The sequence below is a fragment of the Carettochelys insculpta genome, chromosome 1 (assembly GCF_033958435.1).
Source record: "Carettochelys insculpta isolate YL-2023 chromosome 1, ASM3395843v1, whole genome shotgun sequence".
Classification (NCBI taxonomy): domain Eukaryota; kingdom Metazoa; phylum Chordata; order Testudines; family Carettochelyidae; genus Carettochelys; species Carettochelys insculpta.
In genome coordinates this window covers 19,331,476-19,345,586 of record NC_134137.1, presented here as the reverse complement: position 1 = coordinate 19,345,586, position 14,111 = coordinate 19,331,476, and the positions used below count along the sequence as shown (strand labels likewise).

Genomic DNA, 14,111 nt, shown 5'->3' with positions numbered 1-14,111 from the left:
TGAGTACTCTGCCCAGCAAAGCCCCTGAGCTGGGAAGACAATTATTTTTTGTCGAGGTCCAAATGACTTAGTCAAAATACAGTCAAGGTCTAGAAACCTGAGAAACATTTTTTACTTCTTGGCCATCATCATCATCATCATCATCATCATCATCAGTGAGTAAAAAGAAGCATCTGGCACGCTGGATTTGACTCATGCCTACTGCCTATCCCTATGGCTTGAGCCCGTGGTTAACTGTAAACCTGAGTGGCCCTATTGATGCAAGCATGACTGTAAGTGCATAGCACCTTTGAAAGTCAGGTCACTTTTATCGAAGGGCTTAACTATGAATGTAGGCCAGGGTCTGCAACCTGCGGCTCGTTAAGGACATCTTTGTGGCTCCGGAAGCTATAATTGCAAAGTGAAAGAAAATGCCTCCTGTTTATTTTCAATAAATGGTGACTGTCTAAAAGCCCTTATCTAAATACCAAAGGTTATGTGATCTCAAAATGTTGGATAACTCCCCCAGTGTCTCCAGAGGGAGAGAAGGTTCAGGAGTGAAACTCAGGAAGACAGGGGTACAAACACACACATAAAGTGTGAGGAAATATGTCCTGCAGTAACCATGTATCACATTACAAATCATTGTGTGTGCACTGTTCTTAAAATAGGTGTTACAAAAAGCATGGTTTGATGTTATTTATTAAGGACATTCTCATACTTACATGCACTGCGGCTACAGCATTATTGATTTTTTTTATACAAACTGGAAAAAATGGCTCTCCTTGCTATTTTGGTTGCTGAACCCTGATTTAGGCCAAAATTAGTGGCCCTGATTCCAGGAATGAGGAGCGCTTAGCAGCTCTCAGTGACTTTGCAAGGAGCTGCTGCATGCTCAGCCCTTTGGAAGACAAGGCCGCTCATCTAGCGGTCTCTGAGGAAGCAGACACTTTCAGAGTAGCAGCTGGGGAAGTGGAGCAGCCAAACAAAATACACATATGAATTTTGAGTTAATTTAAAACCTTCCTAATTACTTTTAAATTAAACCCCCGCCCCCAGTTTTAACTGCTTGGCCTGAAATTTTCCATGATATTTTTTTTTCTGGCATATAAAGGGGCAGAAAGATGGCTGCCAGGCACAGCAGGGGTAAAAGAATAGATGTGGGACTAGCTAGCCTCACCCCATTACACCTGCAACCAATGCCAAGCCTGCGGGGGAGGGGAGAAAAGAAGTGAGCCTCGCTTCTCACAGGCTGACTGACAAGAGGCAGGAGCTCTCACTGTGCCAGCCTGAAGGCACTGGTACAACCTACCTGCCAATGCAGCCGCTGTAACTATGTAAGCAATCTACAGATAAACCCCAACTGTGAAGAAACTGGACTATCAGGGCTATGCTCCAAATGAAGAGGACTTACAAAGGGAACAGCTCAAAATCTATCTCCCCTGTTTAGGGGACACAGAATTCTGGGCCAGGACCTGAGGGAAAAGGAGGGGTCAGGTTCCTCCCCATAATCCCTAACCAATGACCTCGTCACTAGGATGACCAGACACTGCAGGCCCTATCACATTGCCAGACTGAACTTGCCTTGTGTCAGGGCCCTGTCCCCACTCTGGCACGCCAAGTGCAGAAAGTGGGGGCCCACAAAAACTTAAAACACCTTGTCTATATACTGGCATTACTTTAAAACTTCCCAAGGTGACAGATCCCCTGGACCCTGGAGGGTGTGCTGCCAATGTCCAGTAAAACAAAAACCCCTTAACCCAGGAAAACACCTGGGAACATCTTCCCATGGGAGTACCCCCAAGCTCTTAACCCTCTCTCCAGAGACAACTTAGAACATAGAACTGTAATTCAGTAGCTGGCCTTCCAGCCCAAGGTATATACATTCACAGACCCTTGTCAGGACACAGGTATCAGATCAATTGCTTAAAAGCAATAATTTATTCACAAAACAAGAGAAAATAAATCATGGGGTTGCACGCAGAGAAAATATTTCCCTGGGATTCTGCTGAACAGTTACAGGGGGAAAACACCAAGTCAATACAACAAAACAAAACAAAACAAAACAAAAAACAAAACAAAAAAATCAGAGCTGCGAAACAATAAAACAAGGCAACAAGAAAACAGAGATAACCAGTCCAACCAAATTCAAAATAACTATAACCTGATCACATCTAACTATACATTTCCCTTTTACTTACATCCTTATAGTTGATTTTGAGATGGCCAGGATATTTATGGGATTCATTTCAGTTGCCTGGGCTACAGCCTTTTCCTTCCATCCCCTCTTTGCCTCCCCAGCAGACAAAAGGCCCCTTAGGCTAGGTCTACATGTGCCCCTTTCTTTCGAAAGGGGTATGTTAATGAGCGGGTTTGAAAGATGCTAATGAGGCGCTGCAATGAATATTCAGCACCTCATTAGCATAATGGCAGCTGCGGCGATTTGAAAGCGCGGCTTTTTGAATCGCGTGCCGCCCGTGGAGATGGGACCTTCCAAAAGGACCCACCCCCAGTTTTCGAAACCCTGCTTCCAATCACCAAAACTGGGGGGGGGTCCTTTTGGAAGGTCCCATCTCCATGGGTGGTGCACGATTCGAAAAGCCGCACTTTCAAATCGCCATAGCCGCCATTATGCTAATGAGGTGCGGCAATGAATATTCATATTCATATTCATTGCAGCACCTCGTTAGCATCTTTAGAACCCGTTCATTAACATGCCCCTTTCGAAAGGAAGGGGCATTTGTAGACCCAGCCTTAAACTGCAATTGTTCTCAGTTCAAAAAAGTCACTCCACTCCCATTGGCTCAACTTGGCTCAGGTTATCTCAGGAAGAGATTAACCCCTTCCCTGCACTGATTTATGACACCTTGTAATACCAATGATAGACAAATTAACCAGTGCAGCAGATGCAGCAATAGAGTGTGAAGAAACCTTATCTGCATATCCAAACTAGCCTTTGTATATGCCTATGGAGTAACTGCAAGCATAAGCCTGAAGCCGGATGTGCAAATACCACTTGTGCAAGAATAGGGATGTTTGGCGTCCTGTAGGTGTTTGCCTATTCTTTGCAGGAGCAACTCAGGTATTTGTATTTGAAAATTTGGCCCCTGAAGTCCCTCTTTTGTCACATACATACATTGCAACTGCTTTCTTTGAGCCCTCTTCTGTGGAAGGAACTTGATCAGATAGCAGCTTTCTTTAGGGCTGTTAATTATTCTTGGCTGTTACATGTTAGATGAGAGAGAGGGCTAGGCTGTAAACCTTAGATCTAAGCATCCCTAATTTTCAGGTGTGCTTGGATCAGCCATTGTAGGAATTTAGGTCTGCTCTGACATTTGGCTGTAGATCTGGATACAAATTTCTGTAAGGCCTTGAGATCCCAGGGTGTGATTTCAGTGCAAAACTATTTCCCAGTAACTTATTCTTCTTTATAATTAGAGGACTCAACAATAAAATTAGTGTTGGGGTCCCAGTTCAGCAAACTGTGTAAGTGCTTGCTTAACTTTAACTTAACTTTAATGGGGCTTAAGCATGTGTTTAAACTCTTAGCTGAACTGGGGCTTTACTACATTACAGCTTTCCTTTAAAATCAGGACCCGTGTGGAAAGGGCAGTCAGGAAACAGTTAAAGGGCAGAGTTCATCCACTTTGAAACCAAATCAGCATTGTGAAAGGAAACGTATAAATAGACTTGCAAGGCAAATGATAAATAACTTTCGCTCTTCACCTTCACAAACTTTTCAGAAGGAGCAAAGCATCCGACACACAGGGACATCAGGATCCAGCCTCTGGCATGGCTGCTTTTGGAAGGGTTCTGGGTGAGCTGTTTGCAGATTTGACAATAGATTTCATCCCTGCAACAGAAACCAGGTTTAGATGACAGCCAGTTATTAAAAAGATACCATTTCCTTCAGTGGATGCCTGACCCACTGTCCACTGAAATCTGAGTGTCTTTCCAATAATTTCAGTGGGCTCTGGATCAGGCCCTAACAAGTAAATTTCTACCTTTTCTTCTGAAATCTGCCTCTGAGGTTTGCAAATCAGATGTTAAAGAAGCTTCTCTGTTTCAGATTGGACATAATACCAGACCCTGATAGCTTGGTAATTAAAGACCCCATGGCACTTTTGGACAGTCTAGGGGTATCAGCCTTGTTGCCCTGACCAGTTCTAACTCTGATAATTACACCCTCCTACAGAAATGCCCCATGCAAATGGCATTCCTCTCCGCTTTGGCTGAGATCTTCCAGAAGTGCCAAAAAGCAGCTCTGGAGCTGGGCATCCAGACAGTTCTGAAAATTATGCCTTTCTTCTGCTAAATTTCTGTGTAGTATTGATGTGTCCAGTTAAACAGCAGCCTCGTTCCATCTTAGTACCAGCCTCTTGTCAGTGTATATTGTTTTCATAAAGAACTCTATCAACTTTTGGGATGAATGGCAAAATACACTACAGGCCGTGTGGGTAATGATACTTATAGATGTGGTGACCCAATATATTCCATTAGAAGACCCTGTTTTCAGTTCCTTATAACTTGGCCAAATTTTAACTGGCATTTTTCATACTCTTTAAAAAATTCAGTAAAAACAATTTAATTGTTTTCTTAGAACAATGAGGTTTGGAAAAAAGACGTGTTTTGTCCATGTTTAAAAGTTTTTTACATCTCTTTCATTGAGAAGCCCTAGTGTCTTCATGCTTGGAAAGAGGGACTTAAAATTTGGTATGTAGAATGTCTTGGGGTCAGGGAGGTACTTCAGACATCCCCAGAAAATCCACCCATATTAGGCCAAGTTATTAGCCCTTGAAAATCTTAGTTTGCATATACTCAGAGGAGTTTGGAAGTGGAATTTTCCACAGTCTGCCTGCACTCCATCCACTCACAGCCACTGTCTGCTACCAGGCATTCCCAAAAGTAGATGAGGTCCTGCTGTTCTGAGCATATGAAGCACAAAGATTGCATGAGTAATTATAATTTTGGTTTTTCCTGTCTTTTGAGTTTTGACGTTATAACTGCGAAAATGTTCTTTTAGCATAGTTAGCTGTCTGCAGTAAAAGAAATCTAGTCTTCCCAGAAAAGAAGACCCAGTAACTTAGGGTGTAATGGGTTTAATACACATAAGCAGTGAAAAGAGAGAAACTAACAAAGAAAGAAAGAAAGAAAGAAAGAAAGAAAGAAAGAAAGAAAATAATTAACTGGGGGCCTGATCCAGCACCCACAGAAATCTGTGTCAGTTTTTCTTATGACCCCTGTGGGCTTTGGATCAGTCTCACAATGAACATCTAACAAACATGATAGTGCCCTAGCCCCAATCATATAGGACAAGAGAGTGTGAAGAATAGTGTAGTAAATGAGAATAGCTTAACTAATGAGGGAAGGTGGGGGGTGGAACTGAGCATGATAGTCAACTCTTTAAACTGATTTCTAACCTTAATGCTGGCCTGAGGATGCCATTCCCAATAATGAAATGCAGCTTCTCCAAGTTGGAGGTGGGTCGGTCTTCAAGCATGCTGTTGCCTTGTAGGGTAGACTCACCATCATGGAGTCTCTTTGTCACCTGTCAACCAAGGACATTGTTCTCCTTCTGGATAACTCTTTGTCATGGTTCTCCCCTCCTCCAGTTCACTTTGTGAATGATTGCTCCCCCCAGGCAGGACTCTAATTGAGCCAGCACAGTTACCAGGAGAATCCCCTCTCCTGTTCAGAGTGCTTCAATTTTTCCCTCTATCCAAACAGTAATTTGGATCCTTCTCTTTCAGCCTTAATCCCTCAATGTCTTGTATGGTAAATATGAAGGTGAACCAAGTTCTGTCTAATCCATCTACCTATAGTGTCTTCTCTATATTATCTGATTTGATTTATTCTGTCCTTTTGCCCACATTTTTCCACAACTCTGAGCCCTGGCCTCGCTCAAGGTAACTCTATTGGAGGGCAATGGAATTAAACCAGTCTATAACTGATGATGATCTGGCTCTTCATCACTTCTCTATTTACTCAAAAGTTAAAAAATGACATGAGTAAAACACGCCCCATGAGGCAAAATCACAACACCAAGGCTGTAAGCATGTGAGCACATCTGTGATTATAACAGCTATTATAGATTTCCTTCATAAGGGCTTATCATTGAATCACAGACTTAAAGGACTGGAGGGGGCCTCAAAAAGTCTTCTAGTCCAGTTCCCTGCTCTCCTGGCAGGTCTAAGTACCATCCCTGGCAGGTGTTTGTCTGATCTGATGGGGATTCCACAACCTCCCTAGGCAATTTTTTCCAGCAGTTAACCACCCTGACAATTAGGAAGTTTTTCCTCTTGTCCAGCCTAAACCTCCCTTTCTGCATTTTAAGCCCATTGCTTCTTGTCCTATCCTCATAGGTTAATGAAATCTATGTTTCTCCCTCCTCCCTGTAACAACCTTTTAGGTACTTGAAAACTGTTATGTCCCCTCTCAGTTTTCTCTTCTCCAGACTAACCAAATCCAATTTTTTTCAATCCTCCCTTACATTATGTTTTCTAGACCTTTAATCATTTTCTGTCACTCTTCTCTGGATTTCCTCCAGTTTTTCCACATCTTCCCTGAACTTGCAGCACTCATAATTGGACACAAAACCCAACTGAGGCCCAATCAGGGTAGAGTGGAAGAATTAAAAAAATTCTAGTATTTTTCTAACAACGCTCCTGCTAATACAGCCCAGAAGCATGTTTTCCTTTTTTGCAACTGCGTCACCCTGTTGACTCTTATTTAGCTTGTGATCCACTATGACTTCAGATCCCCTTCTGCAGTATACCTTCCCAGGCTGTCACTTCCCATATTGTATGTGTGCAACCGATTGCTCCTTCCCAAGTAGAGTACTTTGCATCGGTCCTTATTTAGTATCATTCTGTTTGCTTCAGACCTTTTCTCCAGCCTGTACAGATCATTTTGAATGTTAATCCTGTCTGCCAAAGCACTTGCAACCCCTCCTCATGTGGTATCACCTGTGAACTCCTAAGTGTACTCTCCGTGGCACCCGGCTGTAACACATTTCCTCTCACCTCTTCCGTCAGTTTGGATTTCTTCTTGAGAGTCAAAGAGACCAGTTTGTGGCGCACACTGCTTTTCTTGTGGCCATCGATGTGAGTGCTCTGTGAAGACAGGAAGTACTGACTTATTCCTGGGGCAAACATTGCAGAATGGGTTTCCTGTGTGTTTGGGTTACCAGTGCCATTTTCTGTGGATTCTGAGCACTGAGTTGGTATTTCTGAGAGGTGGGACAGAATCAACCCCCTTGAATTAATCTGTTCCAAACCATCTGTAATGCTCAAATCTGGATCTCAATTTTGCAGCTAGCCTCTGCCTCTCTAATGGGTCAAATCAAAACCTGGATTGAAAGAACCTCAAATTGTAGGAAAGTTTGTCATGAAGGCAAATCACAGGTTAGTCCACTCTCTAACATTTAGTATACAGACTAGAAGCAGCAGGTCACTTATGAATATCCACCCATCTATTTCTAATTTAATTAGTCTAGTCATTCACATCACCCAGAGAACTGAGAACATTAGTATCTGAGGAGGGCAGTTTGCCTCTAAGATAAATATACAGGTTTAAATTTTACTTCTGATCTTTAGGGGCTTTACGGACAACACAGCTGACCGAAATACGTTCTTCTGTCCAGTGGAAAAATAAAAAAACAGTTAATTATACTGAGCAAATCTTGATTCTCTGTGTACATTAAAATAATTAGATCCTAGTGGAGATTACTTTCCTCACCAGGAGCATTAATGAAATTGCTACATTATAGCAGTGCTTCTGGGAATATGACTGGAACTACAATAAATTATTTCATATCAGCATTCTTTTCTTATCCAGAACTCTCAAATCACCCGCACTTTAACCATAAGTAAATTTTAGTTTGTTTTCCATAATCACAGTATAGCAAAAGTAAATACAAATAAATATAGCAAATACAATGTAAGTTTACAGAGGCCGTGTCTACACTATCCCAAAACTTCGAAATGGCCATGCAAATGGACATTTCGAAGTTTACTAGTGAAGTGCTGAAATACATATTCAGCGCCTCATCAGAGTTACGGTGGCCATGACACTTCAAAATTGCCGCAGCTCGCCACTGCGTGGCTCATCCAGATGGGGGTCCTTTTCGAAAGGACCCCACCAACGTCGAAATCCCCTTTTTCCTATCACCAGATCTTATCAACAGATAGGAATAAGGGGATTTCGAAGTTGGTGGGGTCCTTTTGAAAAGGAGACCCTTCTGGAAGAGCCACACAGCGGCGAGCCGCGGCAATTTTGAAGTTCCGCGGCCACTGGCATTCTAATGAGGTGCTGAATATGTATTTCAGCGCTTCATTAGTAAACTTCGAAACGGCCATTTGCATGGTCATTTCGAAGTTTTGGGATAGTGTAGATGTAGCCAGTGTGTAATACTACTGTTGTTGTTAAATAAAGCACTCTGCATACATTTGTTTGTTTCTTAATATCTAATCTTGTTTGTCTTTAGTGTTATGCATTCCTAGGTATACTTCTCTATTATCCAGTATATTTGAATATCCAGCTCCCTCCCGCTCCTGAGGCTGCTGGATATGAAAGAGCTTACTATATTTTTAGTTATTTAGATCTACAAAAAGTGTTAAGTGGGAGTGTTTTTTCCTAGACCCCAGAACACAAGCGAGCAAACTTTTTACATCAGGCCCCACTTTTCATCCCTGCAGTTAGCAGAGGCCCCTGCAACCTGCCTAATGTAATCCAAACCAATGGAAATTTTGGTTATGTTCATAGGTGTCTTGCCACCTTCTACAAGGCAGATTCTCAAAGACAAAAGTGTATGAACCTCCAGACTGCAAAGACAAATGATCTACCCAGTGGCGGGTACTCATCCCAGAATAACCGAACAGTGCAATGCCGTTTACCATAGGAGTCACTTTCTCCTGATCCCAGGAGGGTTTGACTCCCATGCCACATTTCCAAACCTTACTGCTCCTGCACATCTTTGGCCTGACTAATACAAACATATGTTCATTTAAATCAAATCAAAACACTTAGCCACACACGAGAGAGAGAGAGAGAGAGAGAGAGAGAGAGAGAGAGAGAGAGAGAGAGAGAGAACCATATGTGACATGTTAGCTAGATAGCTTAACACACTAATATGCATAATAATAACTAGTTCTGCTGTCTACTATGTATTTTAGAGTGCATCTGGCTGGCTGGCTGCGGTGCTACGTTTGCTCCAGAACTCCTCTTAAACAGTAAGAGTTACGCCCATAACATTTAGTATGCAGCTTCCTCTTATCCTAACTTAAAGCAAGGTCAGGGTTTGGGTGTGCCTGGAGAGTGGGAAATGCCTGAAATCCCAGGATTTCCCTGAACATGGAAGGAGGTGGGGACAACATACTCAGACTAACTTGTGGGAGCAGTGACAGACTGGAGAGTGATCACTGGGAGCAGCAGCAGTAGGAAAGCAGGGGGCACGTGGAGACCCTGCCTGCCTTCGGATGGGTAGGTGCTCTACCCTGTGCCCCACAGGTGGACCCTTGCTGCTGCCCTCTATGCAGTTAGTGGCCTGACATTCTGAGGGCAGGAAACCTGGCTCTGTCCCCCTCCCAGGCTCATGTTGGAGCTGGGGAAAGTGGCCCAGCACCAGCTCTAACCCTGCTGCTTTCGCCAGAGCTGGGCACAAGGGTCCTGACCCTGCTCCTGCCTATGACTCTGGCCTCCCGACCACCACCATTCCAGCCAGGGCCAGGGAAAAGTGCCAGAGCCAGAGCTGTGATCCTGACTCCAGCCGTCTGCTACCACGTTGGCCAAGGCCAGGGGAAAAAGCTGTGGCCCCAGCCTCCACCCCCACCCCCACCACTCTGGATGGTGTCAGGCACAAAACCTGCAGCCATGGCCCAGGACCTAGCACAGCCTTCCCTGCACCTCAGCTCAGACCATAGCTCAAGCTGTGGGCCAGCCCAGCATTCCCTTGCTCATGCCAGAGCTCAGGTCATGGCCTGGCCCCTTCCATATCACCCTGAAGACCAGGCCAGGGCCAGGCCCAGTGCTGCAGCCCAGCCCCAGCTGCCATGACCCCCTGCCCACATTATTGAGAGCTCAGGCTGGCCCGGTGCCATGACTCAGCCCTGGCCCCATGGGCCTCCTGCCCCATTCACAACCCCCACTATAGCTCATGCTGGGGCTGTGGAAAACAACCCTGCCCTGGTCTCCTAAGCTCAAGCTGGGGCCACTGTGGCCTGGCCATGACCCGCACCCCACCCCAAATCTCAGGCTGGGGTTGGGAGCCGGGGTCTGACCTGGAACCTCCCTCTGCCCGGGACAGACAGGGGAACTGGAAGTCATGGCCTAATCCAGCCTTTCTGTCCAAAGACAGGCAGGGGGGCAAGGAGCTGTGGTCCAAAGTGGCCCCCACTCCAGAACAGGCAGGGGAGCTGGGAGCCACGGGCCAAACCGGGTCCCCACCCTGGAGAAAGGGTGTGTGTGTGTGGGGAAGGGGGGTAGCTGGGAGCTGCAGCCTGACCCACACACCCCCCAATCCGAGGACAGGCAAGGGGGGCTGGGAGCTGCAGCCCAAACTGTACCCCGCTCCAGGACAGGCAGCGGGGCTGGCAGCCATGTCCTAAACCAGCACCCACCCCCGCACCCAGGACAGCCAGGGTGGGCCTAGATCTGCAGTCTGATAGGACAGGTGGGGTGAGGCTGAGAGTGGGAAAAAACCCTTCAGTTAAGAACCGGAGCAAAGCCAGGGAGGCCTGTTGGTAGTGTTATAATGCTATGGTTCTGCTACAGTGATTGGATATTACGGCCATGAGGGTGGCAGAAGAATCTACAAAGGCTGGAATTTATGTCTGGAAACCTGAGGGTTGATGGCCTCCGGTTTCTCCTGGCTAGCACAGCTGCAGGTGGCACTTACACATCTATTTGCCTCAATCAGCCCTAGCAGCAGGTTGTTCCACAGACCAATTTCTACTTTAATGAACTGTACATCAAGACAACGTTAAAGGAAAGAGCAATCTCACCTCTCCTTCCCCCTGCAGAGCCTGGAGCTCTTTTTTATAGGTCTTTTTCCCTAGAGTCTCGTAGATTTTGGTCATCACTGGAATCTTCTCGCTGCCGTCGCTCATAGCCGTGTGGTATTTAGGCTCAGGAAGGTCTCCCATGAAACGAAGGATAGTGATCCACACTGCGAGTGCTGCCTGTTTGCAACAAAGGTGTAACTTACTAGAGTTTCTGGCTTGGCCTGGGTGCATAACAATTAATTGCATGTAGTACACGGTAATAAAACTGTGGACACTAACTTTCCCTGTAAGCTGAGCATTTGTGTGGGCACCCAGGAGAGATTCAAATACCACACAGTTGATTAGCAGAGTGTCCACAGCTGGCAAATTTGATAAGCAAAAATAAATTGAGTTTCTGCCCCCCAGAAAAGAACAAACAGACTTTGTGTTAGTAGAAAAAGAGTTTCTGACTATATTGCGGTTTTCTGTCCAATCGTGTCTCAGGCACATGAATACAAAGGCCAGTAGAGTAAAAACAAACAGGGAGGACAGTAAAATCCATCTTTGTATGTAAAGTAAAGACTACTAAGGAGTTTGGGCACAATACTCCTATAGAGAGTTTTGCCACACCCTGTATTCACGGCTCTTGGCTCAAACCCTAACAGGCAGAGTGGGCACCTGCAGAGCATGTCTCAGTCAGACATCAAGGACTGAATGGACATGTGGACTGACTTCCCATTTTGAGGCACTTGAGCGGGACAGTGCAGACCTGCTGATGGGGAGTGGGGCCAGGAGGCAACTGTCCTGGGGCTCAGGGATGCAAAAGGGCCTGGGATGCCTGTCCACCACTACTGCTCTGAGGACTGTCTGTGGGAGGCACGGAGCTATCTAGGCAGTGCTGAGGGCTGCCTAGCCCCAGCCCTGTCCCTTCCGCCCGAGGTTCTGCACCTTCTGGGAAAGCAGACCAAGGATCCTGCAGTGGCCCAGCAAGGCTGTAGGCCCTCCTGGGACCGTGAGAGGACAGACCATGCTGCTGCTGTAAATGTACACCTGTTTGGTGGCTATCTAGAGGCCCTCTGCCTACACAAATGCTAGAGTCAGGTTCAGAATGCTTGGGGAGCATTGCTTTACGATTGGCTCGGGCTGTTTTATCGCTTAAACATGGGTCTCTAGCACATCACAAATGAAAATTTCCTTGCGGTGCACCACCTGAACAAAGTTGACAAATAGGAAGAGAAACCTTGCATGAATGCCACCCAGGACATCCAATAGCAGATAAGAACTTTGCTCCTCAGCTGTTTTCAGATTCTTGCATTCTCTTGAGACGAACTCACAAAGGTGTCCTAGAAATGAAGGGTTCCATAGCCTATTCCCAACCCTTGAACCAGCCAGCCCTATCTGCATCATCTGGACACTTATGGACTATTTCCTGACTCACCAGCTGGTCTCCTTCATCCTCATGGTACAGAAGGGGCTGCTTAAGAGGCCGGCGGATGTACGTGTGCGTTGTCGTGCCCTGGAAGTAGGTGGCTGCAAACTTTGCAAATTTGTACTCCGAAAGGTCTTCCTCCTCTTCTTCAGGAAGGGGCAAAGCCGCATCTAAGTCCTCTTCCTCTAGCTCCTTTGGGGCTCGCTCGAGGTCCTGAAGAAGGAGGAAAGTATATACACCCAGTTAAGTGCCGTAATTACCTCCCTCTCTCTGCGCCTGACCTTGTTCCCGGGTCTATCACTGATTTCAATAGGGCCATGGTCAGTTCAAGGGACAAGAAGAGACGCAAAAGACCCAATCCAACTCCCCTTGAAACCAGTGATTTCAAAGGGAGCTGGATGAGGGCCTGCCCAAGGTCTGGAGATAGTGTTTTATCCTGAGGAGAACTCCTGTATGGGACTCCTAAAGGCAGCAGCGGAAGCAGCACACTTGAACGTACTGCGAAACAGAGTTATGATGAACGCTCCAAGGGCTAACTACTAGGACAATGGGGTGATGATGTTGAACTACGACACAGTGGATCACAGTCCATCCCAACATGTTATGCAGAGTAACACCAGCCAGCCCCATCTGTGGGCAGTACCTCAAAGCCATTGGGTGCCTGCCCTTCCTGGCCTGGCAGAGAAGCAGTGGTCCCTAGGAATCCAAACATTTTGTCCACCATATCCGAGTCATTCACTGGCTCATTTCGGGCCTTCTCCATTTTGTCTAAGAGTTCCTTCTTCCGACGGGCTTCTTCCTTTTCCTGCAACTCTCGTTCAGCATCTTCTCGGGCCAGCTGGGCGAGGCGCACCTAGAAGAGAAGAGTTACATTGACTAGAGTGCATTCCCTGGCAAACGGGGCCTAAATTCTGCAGCATGGCCCCTTGGCTTCAGAAAGGAAGGACAATCTTGGGGTTAAGGCAGTGGACTGAGTCTCAGAGGATCTCGGATAAATGCCTAGCTCCGCCACTGACTCCTGTGCAACCTTATATGGTATGCCTAAATCTGTGTCTCAGTTCCTCACCTGCAAAATGGATACAACCATGCTTCTTCCTCCCTTCTTTTGTCTATCTAGAGTGCAAGGCCCCAGGTGCAGGATCTTGACAATATGTATGTACAATGCCTAGCACAATGGTAATATTCAGGGCTCAGTTGGGGTCCTTTATGAAGTCCCACAAAACCAAGAAGACGAATCATAATCTGTGACATTCTGGTGTGGCAGACTGGAAATTCTGGGCTAGTTTCATGCAAGTTAAAATACGGAGGGTTTTATTGAATTAAGCATGAACAATGCCACGGGACAGCAAAGCCCTCATATGATTGGGATGCTGCTTTCCATTGACTTTACTGCACCCTTACTCTTTTCCGCAGGAGCAGAATCAGGCCTGTGAAATAAAGAGAAGCGAAAAGAGAGAAAAGTCAGAACATACTTGGTGCTTCTTCTCTGCTTCCTCTTTGGCTTTCTTGGCACTCATCTCCTTTCGGAGTCGTTCCTCTTCTGCTAGACGAAGCTTCTCTGCTTCCAGGCGCCGGAGATACTGGGAAACAGAACACAAGGGGGCTTTTAAAAAGACATCGAGCCCTTTTGCGCTACTAACATGCAGATCATAGGAGCATGCAGTGCAGACATGAACACATCTCTGTCCCTCAGTCTAGCTCAGGAATCAGCAACCCCCAGCACG

General features: G+C 46.0%; 1 protein-coding gene across 1 annotated transcript in view; it reads right to left on the bottom strand.

Moving 5' to 3' along the window:
* MYO7A (myosin VIIA) overlaps positions 1-14,111 on the bottom strand; it is a 116,009-nt gene that overhangs the window by 43,434 nt on the left and 58,464 nt on the right. The window contains exons 21-27 of the mRNA XM_074980896.1: positions 13,860-13,967; positions 13,031-13,240; positions 12,397-12,600; positions 10,980-11,156; positions 7,002-7,091; positions 5,400-5,527; positions 3,706-3,832 (exon numbers count right to left, since the gene is read on the bottom strand). Of these exons, the coding sequence (XP_074836997.1) occupies positions 3,706-3,832; positions 5,400-5,527; positions 7,002-7,091; positions 10,980-11,156; positions 12,397-12,600; positions 13,031-13,240; positions 13,860-13,967 (1,044 nt within the window). The remainder of the gene's footprint in view (positions 1-3,705; positions 3,833-5,399; positions 5,528-7,001; positions 7,092-10,979; positions 11,157-12,396; positions 12,601-13,030; positions 13,241-13,859; positions 13,968-14,111) is intronic.